Here is a 14,025-nt window from a genome sequence, read left to right as displayed (position 1 = left end):
CCTGGTGGGATGGATGGTTGGGTTGGGAGTTGTAATGCTATGCATCTTGGGTTGGGTTTAGTGGGTCCCAGTTTGCAAACATTGCTATGCGCAGGCTTACAGTTACAGCTAAGAAATTTCAATGGTTGTACAATTCAGTAATAATTCATGAGTAACAGCCAACAGAAATGCAATGTTCAGGTCATTTGTACAGATCCCCAGAATGGCCGCAATTCTGTAATTTGGAAACTGAAAACCAATAATAACTTATGATATTACTATAGGTATAACATTTTAAGCAAACCCTTGTTGGTGGGACCTCCACTTTGATGACCTAATAGTATTAAGGAAGTAGTCCAAAGAATAATTTATAGTGACAGTCTGTAAGTTTTATCATAAGGTCCCTGTTTATCCATGGCAAAGTGGTTTAGGGATCTGCTTGTCATACGCATTTGGATTGAGTTGATACCTTCTATTTTAATAAACAGATTTCATGTCATAGTGTGTCTGTTCAGTGATAGATCACAGATGACCGACTGTGTCACTGATGTTCTTACCACACTTTGACGTCTTCTGTGATCTATTACTGAACAGATAGAGTGGCTTTCAATTGAGTGTCGACAGTAATTAGCCAATTTATTGCTTTGGTTTTGCATTACTTCACTCAGTGATTGGCTTAATTAAAGTTCTCGTGCCATGTTTTCAACCAATCAGAATAGAAACAAAAACCAACCGTGGCTCATGCATGCACATTTTCCATGCTCTGTGGCCAAAGTAATTACTTTACACGGAATGTATTTGTTTTATATAATAAAGAATTAAATGTTTTGATGATGATATCATTTATGCATCTGTCCTCCGATAGAGCATGCACGAGACCCAATCAAAATGCGCGCATTATTGAGCATATTATATGCCATGCCAAGTAGCCACTCTCTGAAAATGCAAACAAACAAACAAAAATACTCACTGCTCAGGGGTAACTCCTCTAACCACCATATGCTGTGTGGTAATAGCTTTTTTATCCTTGACACCTGCATAACTAAAAGCTGATGGCTGGATGTCCAAACATCTTGACAAACGGTGAATTGCTTCAAGGGTTTCCTGAAAGATTTGTGCAAAGATTCGTTGGCAGCTATAGTCCAGCAGCGTTGCTAAAACGAGGGTAAGGGTAAGACCAAGGGTCACAGTAAGGGTTTTGAAGGATACGAATACAGAAAGTATCCTAAAAATGCATAAAAGCTAACCTTAAACTTTTGTTTAGGTCTAATTAGGCCTAAGGTTAGCTTTTATGCATGTTTAGGATACTTTTTGTATTTGTATCTTTACCCTTACCCTGACCCTTGGTCTTACCCTTACCCTCGTTTTAGAAACGCCAATAGTTCAGTCACCTTGTGGTTTGAAGTCAAACTAATTGCAACAGAATTTCTGTTACTGCCAAATGTTAGACAGTGGTCAACTGATCAACAAACCAAAAAGTTGCCCAAAATCCATGCCACAGAACATGCTTAGATTAAGCACTTTAATACGTATTTTGAGCATGTATCACAGGGTACCCACGTCGTGAAAAGAATTTTTAAATTAAGAATTTTAATTACAAGAAAGGCTCAAATATTGTTACTAGCTAACACAAGTGTATTTTTTCTATATACTTGCATAGCACGTTTGGTGAATTTGAAAAAGACTGTGCAACATTTCAAGCATCTTGTGATGTTTGGCATAACAGCCATGCACAAGGTTTGGTCCATAACTCAACAGGTAAAAAAAAAACAACAACAACAATCCCATAATGTATATTAATTTCTTGGCTTATCTGGTAACATGTACGTAATTATTGAATTAAACTGATCAAACTGGATGCTAAGGGGGGATTCCAATGGGAATAATCTACCTGTTTGTCACATATTCAGTAGCCCAAGGGGTATTGATGTGATTGTCATTCATCGTTTTCACTGCAATTTTGTTCTCTACAAGTACCACATGCAGCCAAGCAATCCAGTCTAATCTCTCAGAGCCACAGTCAGATTTACGGTTGCACCTAATAATCTAACAAAGACGTGTGGGCTGCTAGTAGGTCAGTTTTTAAAGGTAGGAGTCTTCCATCTACTAGTTTCCAACCCCAGTCTTGTGGTGGGAGTGCAACTCCTTCAAAGAAAAGAACAGTTGTATTGATCCCTTCTACACTCTTGAACAATGTTGGGTCTAAAAGGTCAAAAACGTATGAAATACATTGTATGTAGCGTAAAGTATGGTCTTCCAAATTTTTTAGCGAGTGGAGAAGAAAGTTCACATGGTTGTTGTTGTGGATAAAATTTAGATGAAACTCAAAGAAGTGTATGAAAAAGAAGAAAAAATCATGTGTTTCCAAATGTTTGATTCACTTAGGGCCAAAACTTAAGGATTAATTTTAAGTAAATATAATTATTATAATTATAAACACTAATGAAATACCAGGTGAGCTTTCCCATGAAAACATGATATCTTCACACGTGAAAATAACATGTTATCTGCACAAGTGAAATATCACTGTTGCTATGGTTACCTGATAAATTGTGACATTGTTCTAACTTACACCACAAAAAATAATAAAGTCAAATGGGTGGTATTTCATCCCTGTTTAGGGTTAGGGTAAAAATAAACAGAACATTACATGACTGCTTGGACATACAAAATTTATCTTTGAGTCTTGAAAAATATTTCACTTGTTCACTGCTCCCATCCATGAAATATTTTTCAAAATTCAAAGATAATTTTTGTGTCTCTGTACACGGCCATGTGATACCTCTACTTATTCAACACACTTACCATATTTCTTTTGCATAAAGAAAATCTTGTGTATTCATTGCCAACCTGTCTGGACACCAAACATAGAACAAAGATGTAAACCAGCATATGAAAGAGAAACTATGTTGGAGAGAAGTGACACTGAAAAAGTTCAAAGCCTTTATCGCAAAGGTCTGAGGTACCTCAAATCAACTGAATGACTGTTTTTTTGGAAGGTTGTCTTTGTTCCTTTGGCCCTCATTCGCACCTGAATATAACTTTGTCCAGTAGCTGTCCCACTGTGTTTGTTATCTAATAGTATGTTGTTAAATGTTTTGCTCTCAAGAAAGGAACCAAAGTGTTTGGATAACAATCTGTGAATCTGGAAAACAAAACAAAGCAATTTAATAATAATTATTACATGAATTTTACACTTTATACTTCTTGAGGGGAATCCCCTGAGAAGTACAATGATCTAACTTTGGCCAGAGTAAAATGTATTAAGTGACACCTTTGGAAGGCGTCTATAAAAGTGTTAACAAGAAATCAAGTTATTCTTCAAACAAAGATAAAAGTTAACCCATCGACTCCTGGGAGTGAGACCATATACCTGATGTGAACAAAATACCAGTAATAATTATTTCTTGTTTCATTTTTTAACGTTTAAGTGGCTGGTGCAAATGTTAGCCAAATGCGGATGCTGAACACTTACAGGTACACTCACATTTAATAAACTCTAGGATTTGTCACAAATTTGTAAATTGATACTACATTGCAGTATTCTCATAATGAAATGTTGTAAATGTTTTTGTAAAACACAAACCAGTTTAGCAATCCATATTGGAAGAAATGTTTTAGCAAAAGAAGATGTTGATAACAATTCTGATCAATAAGCATGCAAATTCCTCTAGAGTAGGACACAAATAGAATTGACCCTCAAATGGGATGATATAATATAATAATTAATTACTTTGGTTCTTTGCTGTTTGTCTGCACTGCTGACATCAAGATTAAGTGTGGAAGGTTTTCTTCTACTTTCCCAGTGTGCAAAGCACAATAATCTGCAAAACAAGTTCAAAACACCAAATTACTGAATTTTTACTATCATAGTGCATCAAAAATTTAAGGATGATGATGGTAATAATGATGACGTCACGACCATGATAGCCACTTGAGTAGGGTAATTAAGCTAAATAGAGTGGAACATGAGTTAATTTACTTACTGGCAATCAGAAAGCTTTACTTGACTATCAGAGACCCCTAGTAGATGGACTACCCAGATGGACAACTCCAAAAAAGTTAACACTATTTTAAGTGATTACTATTGGTCATACGGCTGTAAGCAGCGTCACAATTATTAGTGCTAAGCAGTAAACATCCATTTTAAACAGCGTTGGTCAACAGTATTTAAGTCTTAAAGCACCCATTTTAAAAAGGTTAGCTTTCAATAATTGTTGTGATGACTGATTACTTCAAGAAAGTGAAGTGAAACCAGTGCAACAATAATTATTATTGAAAGCTACACTGTACCCTCTTTAAATACTGTTGACCAACGCTGTTTAAAATGGATGTTTAGGCTTAGCACTAATTGTGATGCTGCTTATGACCAATACGACACTTGAAATAGTATTTTAGTTGCACTTTAAGCCTAAGGTTAGCATTCTTGCAATGGTTTGCGTTGTTTCAGTTATGGTAAAACAATGACCTGCAACCTGCGCTTTACAACCCCAGAACTTCTTGTGTGTTTAGCGTTTAGTTTTTAATAATTATTTCCCTTATTTTTCCTGTGACTGGTGTGAACTGTAAGAACATCTTGTCTGCATGAGAATGTAGAGCTCTTGGTGCAAATGAGGATAAACAAAAAGAACAAAGGCAGAGAGACTTTTGGAAATCTGTTGAGATGTGAATTGACTTAATATATTCCGGCTAAACTTTCCAAATTACCTGTCTACGTGATGCCTGTCAGTCAACAAGCTGTTAAATTCCCAATACACTTTATCACTGCTTGCAAATACTGAAGGAACCTGGCCCTTGAAACAAACAAACCACAAATTTTCAGATTTTTTTTCTCTGCTGTGTCAACAGGGTAGTCATGGCAGCTTAGCGGTTGTCAACTGTGCATTCCACCTCTGTGATTGGCAGGTTCAACTCTCCGCCCTGAGGTCATATGTGGGCTGAGTTTCGAATCTCAATCTGACTTCAAGGTTTTTTTCTCCGGTACTCCAGTTTTCCTCCCTCGTCAAAATCGACTCTCAGTCAATTACATCCCGCTGTGGGTGCATATCCTCAATAGGGATAACCTCTGGTATCCCTCCCGTTCATTGAAGTGAATGAATAAAGTTGCTATTATTATTATTATCATTATCATTATCATTATCATTATCATTGCATATACAATAATTTCATCTCTGGAGACTGGATACGTGTGAAAAGCTGCTCTTTTAAGATGTTTTCATCACCAGTAAAGAGACTATGACTTGAGATGTTTTTCTTTTCAAAGATAAAAATAGATTTATATCATTTAAGGAGGCTTGAAAGGGTTTCGACACTTCGAAGACTCTAGCTGTTTAGATCGAATAACGCTACAACACTGTAGATCACGTAACAGCAATGTTATGGTACCATATGAAACACAGATTATTTCCAAACAAGATGTGATCATTATTGTGAGGTAATAAGTTACCTTGGCAATGGGAAAGCCCAGAAAACAAACTCAGTGACCTCCTTTTTTTATTGCTGAAAAGTGATTAGAAGGCAAGGATGAAACTTTTGGCAAAGTTTTAAAAAAATTCTGTCAAGGATTCAGAGCTACCTTAAAAAATCACAAAATTAAGGTGGCTCTGAATCCACTAGAAAGTTTCACCATGCCCTTCTGATTACTTTTCAGAATTAAATGTGAGTCACTGAGTTCGTTTTTGAGATATAAGCAACTAAAGACAAAATAAAGGGTGTTTTTACAGGGCTAATCCCTGGTGAAAATCCTTAAAGGATCTTTGAAGATCTTCAAAGATCTTCAAAGACCTGACAAAGATCTTTAAAGATGAAGATCTTCACAGGATCCTTGAAGGATCTTTAAAGGATCTTCAAAGATTTTCTAACATTGAGGACTCTTGGGATACTTCATCAAGATCCTTGAGGAAATTATCAGGATCTTGCAAAGATCTTACCAAGATCCACACACAAAATCTTGGAAAGATCCTCAAAAGGATCCTTGAAGATCCTCAAAGAGTGCCTGAGGATCTTACAAGGATCTTAAAAGGATCCTTGAAAGGATCTTAATAAAATCTTTGACAGGATCCTTAAAGATCATACTAGGATCTTTTGAGGATCTTTGAAGGATCCTTATAGTGATCTTGAAAGAAACCTTAAAAGGATCCTCAAAAGATCCTCAAGGATTGTATGAGGATCCTTTAAGGATCCTAAAAGAATCTTCAGAGGTATCTTGAAAAGATCTTTATCAGGATCCTTAAAGATCCTATGAGGATCCTTCAAGGATCTTAAAGGGATCCTTAAAGTGATCTTGAAAGGATCTTTGTTACAATCCTTGAAAGATCCTATGAGGATCCTTCAAGGATCTTAAAATGATCCTTATAGTAATCTTGAAAGGAACTTTATTAGGATCCTTGAAAGATCCTATGAGGATCCTTCACGGATCTTAAAAGGAACCTTAAAGTGATCTTGAAGGGATCTCCGTTAGGATCCTTGAAAGATCCTATGAGGATCTTTCAAGGATCTAAAAAGGATCTTTAGAGTGATCTTGATCCTTCAAGGATAAGGATCTTATAAGGACCTTTTTAGGAGTGAAGTGTATAAAATCCCTTAAGATCCTATGAGGTATTACGTACATGTACCCTCAAGCATCGTTAAGGAACCAAACTTTGAACATAAAAATAATCACGCTGTACACGAATCAATTAAAAAGAAAACGTTTATTCTGATGTAATCCATTGATTGTCGGAAATATCAGTAACAGATTACCTTGTTTGATGAACTCGTAATAGCTGCAGGCCGGGCCAGAAGCAATATGAAACAATATACTCTCGAAATATCAAAGAATTCGTGTCAGCACGTAATCCTTTTAAAAAATACCAGGGCTAAAATACAGAATTCAGGGCCACATCTAGAGACTCCAGTGACGAATCGGCTCGATCAGTATCTTTTCACATTCCTTTAAGGGTTAATTCTGCTATGATTTGTGCTCACTTTTTCTTTAAAGTACAGTCCGACGAATCGGAGGGTTGTAATCCTCCGCCATCTTGGATAAAACGCGAGAGATAAGACTGGAAACTAGTGAGCCATTTCCCTTTTGGTCAGCAGTCACCAACGATTGCTCAATTGCTCCTCTTACAGTTCGGCGGTTTTATTCTAAGTTTGAATCAACGAGCATAAATCTTATAATTCATGATTGTTTTGCCCTTTAAATACTGATTCAAAACGAGGAAATGCATACAGCAATCCAAGTACAAAGGTAGGCGCTAATTATAAGCAGATAATGTTTGAGTTGATGACTTATTGTCCTCAAAAATGACGATAGACTAAACCGGCTAACTCAACCAATTCAAATCTCTCGGGGTTAAGATTCTTTGTGTGTTTAATTTGCATGGCAATGAAGCATTCACATTTAAAATGATATGGTAATACTGCAACAAAACGTTTCATTTCGAAAAGATTTTAATTGCGTACAACATTGAGTTAGCCGAAATTCGAACTTTTCAAACTTCAAGTCCCAAATAATTTGACATGTACAGGCAAGGATTATAATTCGGCTTGCTTGCTCTAATCCTGTAAAAAATAGGTGAACCTTTAACGAGATTACTTACTAGTAATAAGGTTTACATCAAAAGAGTGGTTGTTGCAAATTATATGATTGGCAAAGGATCCCTTCGATTCTCTGTAAATGCTACGTGTCTGAGGTTCATAGCAATTTTCAAATTAAAGGTTAGGTGACGCACATTTATTTCCACTTCCACGGCATGACTTGCGAGTACATGTGGAATTCATGATAATCAATATGAGTAATTTGCCCTTATGGCTTTGTTTTTCTTTCAGGATGCATAACTGCAAAATATTCAGAAAAAGGTCTCAAAAAGCAGCCTCAGCCGACAATAACACCAAATACTGAGTGAAGAAAAAAATTAGTAATAAAAAGATAGATAAAATGAAATAAATACAAATGTTTTAGGTAGAATCAAACGTTATTGTTGTAGTACATGTACTTGTACTTGTAATGTTTCTCTTTCGCTGTTTTTCTAGGCTACAATTTAAGGCTTTTGTCTTATTTTTAAGAAACATTTTCTCAATAAAAATGGCTGTTTGTGAAAATATTTTAAATATTCCCAGCCATATCTTCGATATTAATGAGTACTTGATAAAAACTGTATGAGTATCTATATTTTATCTCTATTGTTTCTATGATTATTAATATACATTCAAGTCATATTATAGGTAATTTTGAGAAATTGGTTTACTGTATGCAGCTAGACTTTTAATTGATGGATAACCATGCATGTGACCAAATAACTCCAAAAGCTACTATGATTGTCAGTTGAATAAGATGTGAGCAAAGTTGTCACAGAGTTTCAATGTTAAAACAACAATGTTGTCAAAGGCAACTTGATCCACATCAAGTCTGTGAAAAACAATAGTGCATCATTTGTTCAGGTTTGTTAGATTTTTATTGTATTCTTCCCATCCCTTTGACCCAGGAGTTGGTGCCAATTTTGGATAACAAGCCAGGGTGATAAGCCTTACCAAACTTCACTTGCATCTTACTCAAGTGAGAATCGTAGTGTGTGGCTGTTTTTCATTCAGTTCAATAAAGAATGCTAGCAAATAAAGTCAGATATTGATTTCCCATGATTCATCATTGTTATTTTACCTCAATCATACTTAGCATTATAACATAAACAGTTTACAGACAAATGAAGCATTTTATGTATTGAAGTTTCTCTTTTACAGAAAGAAAGCTCCTTTTTCCAGGTTAAATAAAAGAATTTGTACATCAAACTGCAGTCTAATAAGTGCAATTCAGGGTGAGAAGGTGGACAATAAAATTAATAATCTTGGCTAAGTTCCTGTAAAGTCCTAAATGATATTTAAACATAAATATCCTCAAGGATCTTGCAAATGATCTTGGCAAGGGTTTTTGAAGATCCTCAAGGATCTTGCACCAGATCTTTGAAGATCCTTAAGGATCTTGGATATGGTTTTTGAAGATCCCCAAGGATCTTTGGTTGGTTCCTTCAACATCCTCAAGGATCTTTGATGATCTTCAAAGATCTTGGTCAGGATCTTTAAAAATCCTTGAGGATCTTGCACAGGATCTTGGACAGGATCTTCGAAGATCCTCAAGGATCTTGGACAGGATCTTTGAAGATCCTCAAGGATCCTTGAAGATCTTGGCAAGGATCTTTGAGGATCTTGGCAAGAAAGGCTAAGATCTTTAAGGATCTTTAAGGATCCTAGGTAGGATCCTTGAGGATTTGAGAAAAGATCCTTAGAAAGATCCTCAAAAAGATCTTTGAGGAGTCTTTAAGGATCTTCAAAGATCCTTCAAAGATTTTCACCAGGGATGCCCATTGCTACAGTGGCATATTATGTCACAATAATGACTGTAGCATGTTCAGCAATAATTTGTGTTACATTTGGTACCACAATATTGCCAATACATGATACAACATTGTGGTGCAGATCCTTCTAATAAGAGCATCACTTGGAAGTGTTGAAGCTGGTTCAAGCCTTCGTAAAATGTACTGAAAACCTTCAAGACTTTTGCCACCAAGAGCTTAAAAGATGAGTCTGAATTAACACAGTCATTAGATAGCAATTTACCTCTTGCTTGTTTGTTATGGTTTCAGTTTGAAGATAAGGAAATGCCAACCTGACATTCCTGTGAAGAGAAGTACGCTCTTCTTTGGATAACTCAGAACCTAATCAATGATGATCAGAAATTTGCTACTTATTAACTAGTTTTTCAAGGGAAAAACACACTTCAAGTTCAAGTTTCGTTTTAGCCAAAAACAGTTATTGCTAATGCCATTAACAATAATAATAGGGAGCTTACGCAACAGGACGGTTGGAAGACTCAGGACGGCAGAATGACGAAAAAATGTCACACAAGACTGTGCATTCCCAATCTTACGCGACATTTTTTCGTCACTTCGCCGTCCTGAGTCTTCCAGCCGTCCTGTTGCGTAAGCTCCCTATTATTGCCTAAGAACTCAGTTCCAAGTTTCAGAATCTCTAAAAGCTGACGAGAAAAGGATCTCTCCACAAATGGCCAGACCTCATAGTCTAATCTACTAAGAAAGGTAAATCCATGTTTAAAGTAATCATACCAATGCATATCTTTCTGTTACACTCTGTGTTGTTTTCAATATGCAATGCAAACTCTGTCAGTTCTCTAAGCTTGGTGCTGCTCAGGCTCATTGCTAGATCTTTCATGGCAATATCTTTCAACCTTTCAAATGAACCTGAAATCTTAAATGTAATGCAATTTTAGTTACAAGAAAGCCAAGATTAAAAAAAAAAAAGCCAAGATTTCCCTGCTAACAGAGGTCTCTTTTCTTTTTGCATTTGCTGGGCTGATGAGTACAGGTAAAAGAGACCTGCCATGGGTTGAAACTCAACTGCCGTCCACAACCTTCGACAGCACTCTTCAAACTGCATGCCCCATGATATGTTTACTGACTGTGCATTGAGCCCCCTGTATCCTGCACATTCCTTCACAGTAATTCCATTGTTGTTAAATGAGCCCACACAACATTAAGTATCACGTGAGGATTTGGTCGCTAAGTTACCACCGTGCATGCTCAACACAGTCAGTTTTGACCCATGCCAGAGGTCTCTTTTCCTGTACTGAGACTTATCCCAGGAAAAGAGATGAAAAAGAGACGGAAAAGAGAACTCTGTATACAGGGAAAGCCACGACCATAAATATTACAAACAATTCAGCAGCACAAGAAAACCAAAGTATAAATGCACATTTGGAAAAAATCTCTAGACCACAAAAATCCATGTTTCCTGAAAAGCTGCCCTAAATTCTCCCCATTCTATTACACATTCTACAATAATATTTAACATAGTTTAACTCAACTGGTCATTTTTTTGAAATCTGAGTTAATTATTAAACAGAAACTTGATCTACATGTAGATCAGTTTCAAGTGTTGGGTCCTATGCGGTTCTCATATTTGCCTGCAAGTGTACAGAGTAATCATTCAACAAGATGGTTAAAATACAGGCCATTTCATAATGGAATATACCTCAGTTAATAACGGTGGGTCACTTTTAATCCCCTTTTGCTCTCGCCTTTCCATGTTTTGCCCTTGAAACTGTTTCTTTTCATTTAATGGATTCTGTTGCTCTTCTTTTGCAGACGAAATGTTTCCAGGCATAAGCTCTACCAGTTGTCCTGTTTGGTCAATTTCAGTAACAACAAAATCCTGCCATCTAAAATGGTTGTGTCAAGTGGCTTTCTGTTAATAATATCACATTTCCCCGAGCATGTCACACTGAAGGTTAAATATATCCAGAATTTCAACCGTCTCCTCTGGTTGCCTACTCCAAAGAGGAGACGGATGAAATTCGGGCTAGGTCAAATAGTTAGGCTCACTAGGAAGCTAGTGATTTAAGTTTGTACATTGCACCAATCAGTTCCTTAGCAAATTAATCTAGTCAACATGACAGTCAGCTAACTCACCAAAGAGAGCCTTATTGAAGCTTTATTAAGAGAGAAACCTTTATTGAACAAAAAAGTAAATGAGAACCACAGACTGCAGACTGCCTACAAAGAGTGCTAACAAACAGTATTTAAAGGGAACCTCCACTAAAACAGGAATATATCTTTAAAATAATTAACATAATGCTCTCAATCAAAATTGTTCGAACGTTTTCCAATGGAATCGTTTGTATCCGAAATAAATGAATTTCAAAAACGCTTGTTTTGGTTTTTAAATTTCCCGGGCGCCGCCATCTTGAATAATTGTGACGTGTCATGGTTGCCCTATTGTTTTAAAACAAAAGCTCTTTGTGCAAATACAAAAGAGCAACCATAACACGTCACAATTATTCAAGATGGCGGCGCCCAGGAAATTTGAAAACCAAAACAAGCGTTTTGAAATTCATTTATTTCGGCCACAAACGATTCCATTAGAAAACGTTTGAACAATTTTGATTGTAAACATTATGTTAAATATTTTGAAGTTGTATTCTTGTTTTAGTGGAGGTTTCCTTTAAGTCTAAGCACCCATTTTAAAAATGGTTAGCTTTTTATAGTCTGTAAGTGTCAGACACCGCAAGCTAAGGAGTAATTCAATCAACCATTAATAAAATGACTTACAGTGTACAATACAAGTCAGCAAAAAGACCATTACTGTAATGTAATTCAAAACCCTTTCCACTTCAACAACACACACTTTACTTTAAAAGCCAATACAGAGACCATAGTATCCTGCAATTACATGCAGCTATTGTACATGTAGCTATTGTAGGTCAGCTACTTACTGTAATTTTAGACTGGATGTTTGAAGGGTTACAAAAAACAAAGAAACAGAAAGTACATGTATATATAATGTACAACAACAGAATGCGTGTATACAACAATATAAAAGAAAATAGCGGGCTGAAGAAGAAGAAGAAGAAGAAGAAGAAGACTTTCTCTACAGGGTGATGTGTATTTATGTACATGTACCTCACTGTATTTTGTCATACCACTTTTCACGGGTGGAATAAGATACATGCTGATTTTTTGTGAGGGAGAAAAACCAGAGAAAGGCTGACCCCTTTCGGGACGACACGATCCTTGCAGAAAGCTTACCACATGGGGTAACCATTACCTTCATGGATGACTTTCATTTCAAATACAGTAAAATGCTACCAATCAGCCTGTCAGTCATTCAAGAAAGATGATCAAGAAGTATACGTACAGGCTAACAGTCATGCACTTTTCGTCCTTGGGAGAAGGAATAGGGAGAAGGAATACATGAAGAGGCCCCAGTCCAAAGAACGTTTCCAAAGGAGACCAGATATAATCCTGGGGGGGGGTGGATTCTAAGGGCAGAAAATCAGATTTAAGGCCCAAAATCAAAAAATGGCACCCTACTTAAGGGAAATAAATTTAAAATTCCCTTTGTTAAACTTGTATTCAGGCTTGTAGTACAGTTTTAATAGACAATATATTTTTTATTTTGCACATACAATACAATACAATACAATACATTACATACTTAATTGACCGCTCCCATAGGGGCTTTTCAGGGCCAATGAAACAATCAACGAAACAACAGAACACAACAACTACAACAGTTAAGAATCCCAACTGGCCGGAGGCAAACCAGTTGGCTATTTACAAGGGACTACCAGGAACAAATTCAGCGAGTGGTCAGAGCGGGTCTTGGGGTGCTAATACTGCAATTTAGTGACCCTATCTAAGGAATAACACAATTCCAAAAATACCAGACAATGAAACAGGAGACCCTATTTCAGGACTGAGCACCTCAAAAACCCTACTGTACCGGGCGGCACTTGCATAAGAGAATACCCCCCGCCCCCCGGCACATGCATAAGAGAATACCCCTCCCCCCCCCCCCCTACAGTTAACGACAGTTGAAACTCTTGAGAGCTCATGAGAGTGACCCAGTTTGACAAATTCACGCTCAAACTCTCGCGAGCGCGCACGGCCAAACGAGACAAAACTCTCACCAACTCTCATAAAAAAATTTGAGCACCCTCGAGATCGATTCAACAAGACTAGCCGAGAGTGGATGAAAGTTCCAGGTCAAACAACAATGAGAGTTTCAAGTCTTGCTCTTGTTTGGCCAGGCTCAAGACCTTGGCCAGTTGGCCTGCATACCTAACACAAGATCATATGATCCTTAACTTAAAAAAAAAACATGACAGTTAACGTATTTAGGATACGTCTGCTTGATTTGTCCTGTGAATTCCTTTTTCACATAATCGAGGTAACAACTTGCGCCAAACATGTTTGTCTGTCTGCATGCAGTAAGTAAAGGAAAAGCAGTTGAAGAAAAGTCAGTCAGTCGAAGGATACAGACAACAACACGTATATGATGGCTTGACATGAAGTACTTCCTCTGCATCGACAACTATATGATGGCTTAGCTAAAAAGCCCGCGGGACCTTCGCACGAGTTTTTGGTTTTCGTGCACAGCCTTTGGCGGCTGAGAGGGCAGGGTGGCTCTGGGGAGGAGAATGTGGGTAAAAATAGGCCATTTCGGAGTTCATGCCTGCCTCCTCTAAGTGCAAAGTTTTTCTTATGAAAATTA

The 14,025-nt window shown here is 37.0% G+C and overlaps 1 protein-coding gene across 1 annotated transcript in view; it reads right to left on the bottom strand.

Moving 5' to 3' along the window:
• LOC137983175 (pseudouridylate synthase PUS7L-like) overlaps positions 1 to 13,823 on the bottom strand; it is a 24,139-nt gene extending 10,316 nt beyond the window's left edge. Inside the window, exons 1-9 of the mRNA XM_068830350.1 lie at positions 13,658 to 13,823; positions 11,005 to 11,191; positions 10,080 to 10,221; positions 9,574 to 9,671; positions 4,687 to 4,772; positions 3,713 to 3,803; positions 2,946 to 3,124; positions 2,785 to 2,833; positions 950 to 1,083 (exon numbers count right to left, since the gene is read on the bottom strand). Of these exons, the coding sequence (XP_068686451.1) occupies positions 950 to 1,083; positions 2,785 to 2,833; positions 2,946 to 3,124; positions 3,713 to 3,803; positions 4,687 to 4,772; positions 9,574 to 9,671; positions 10,080 to 10,221; positions 11,005 to 11,191; positions 13,658 to 13,821 (1,130 nt within the window). The 5' untranslated portion in view covers positions 13,822 to 13,823. The remainder of the gene's footprint in view (positions 1 to 949; positions 1,084 to 2,784; positions 2,834 to 2,945; positions 3,125 to 3,712; positions 3,804 to 4,686; positions 4,773 to 9,573; positions 9,672 to 10,079; positions 10,222 to 11,004; positions 11,192 to 13,657) is intronic.
• Between the last annotated feature and the right edge of the window lie 202 nt (positions 13,824 to 14,025).

Source organism: Montipora foliosa, chromosome 13 (genome assembly GCF_036669935.1).
Source record: "Montipora foliosa isolate CH-2021 chromosome 13, ASM3666993v2, whole genome shotgun sequence".
NCBI lineage: Eukaryota > Metazoa > Cnidaria > Anthozoa > Scleractinia > Acroporidae > Montipora > Montipora foliosa.
Note: the sequence above shows the minus strand (reverse complement) of the source record. Positions and strands in the feature narration are given on the sequence as shown.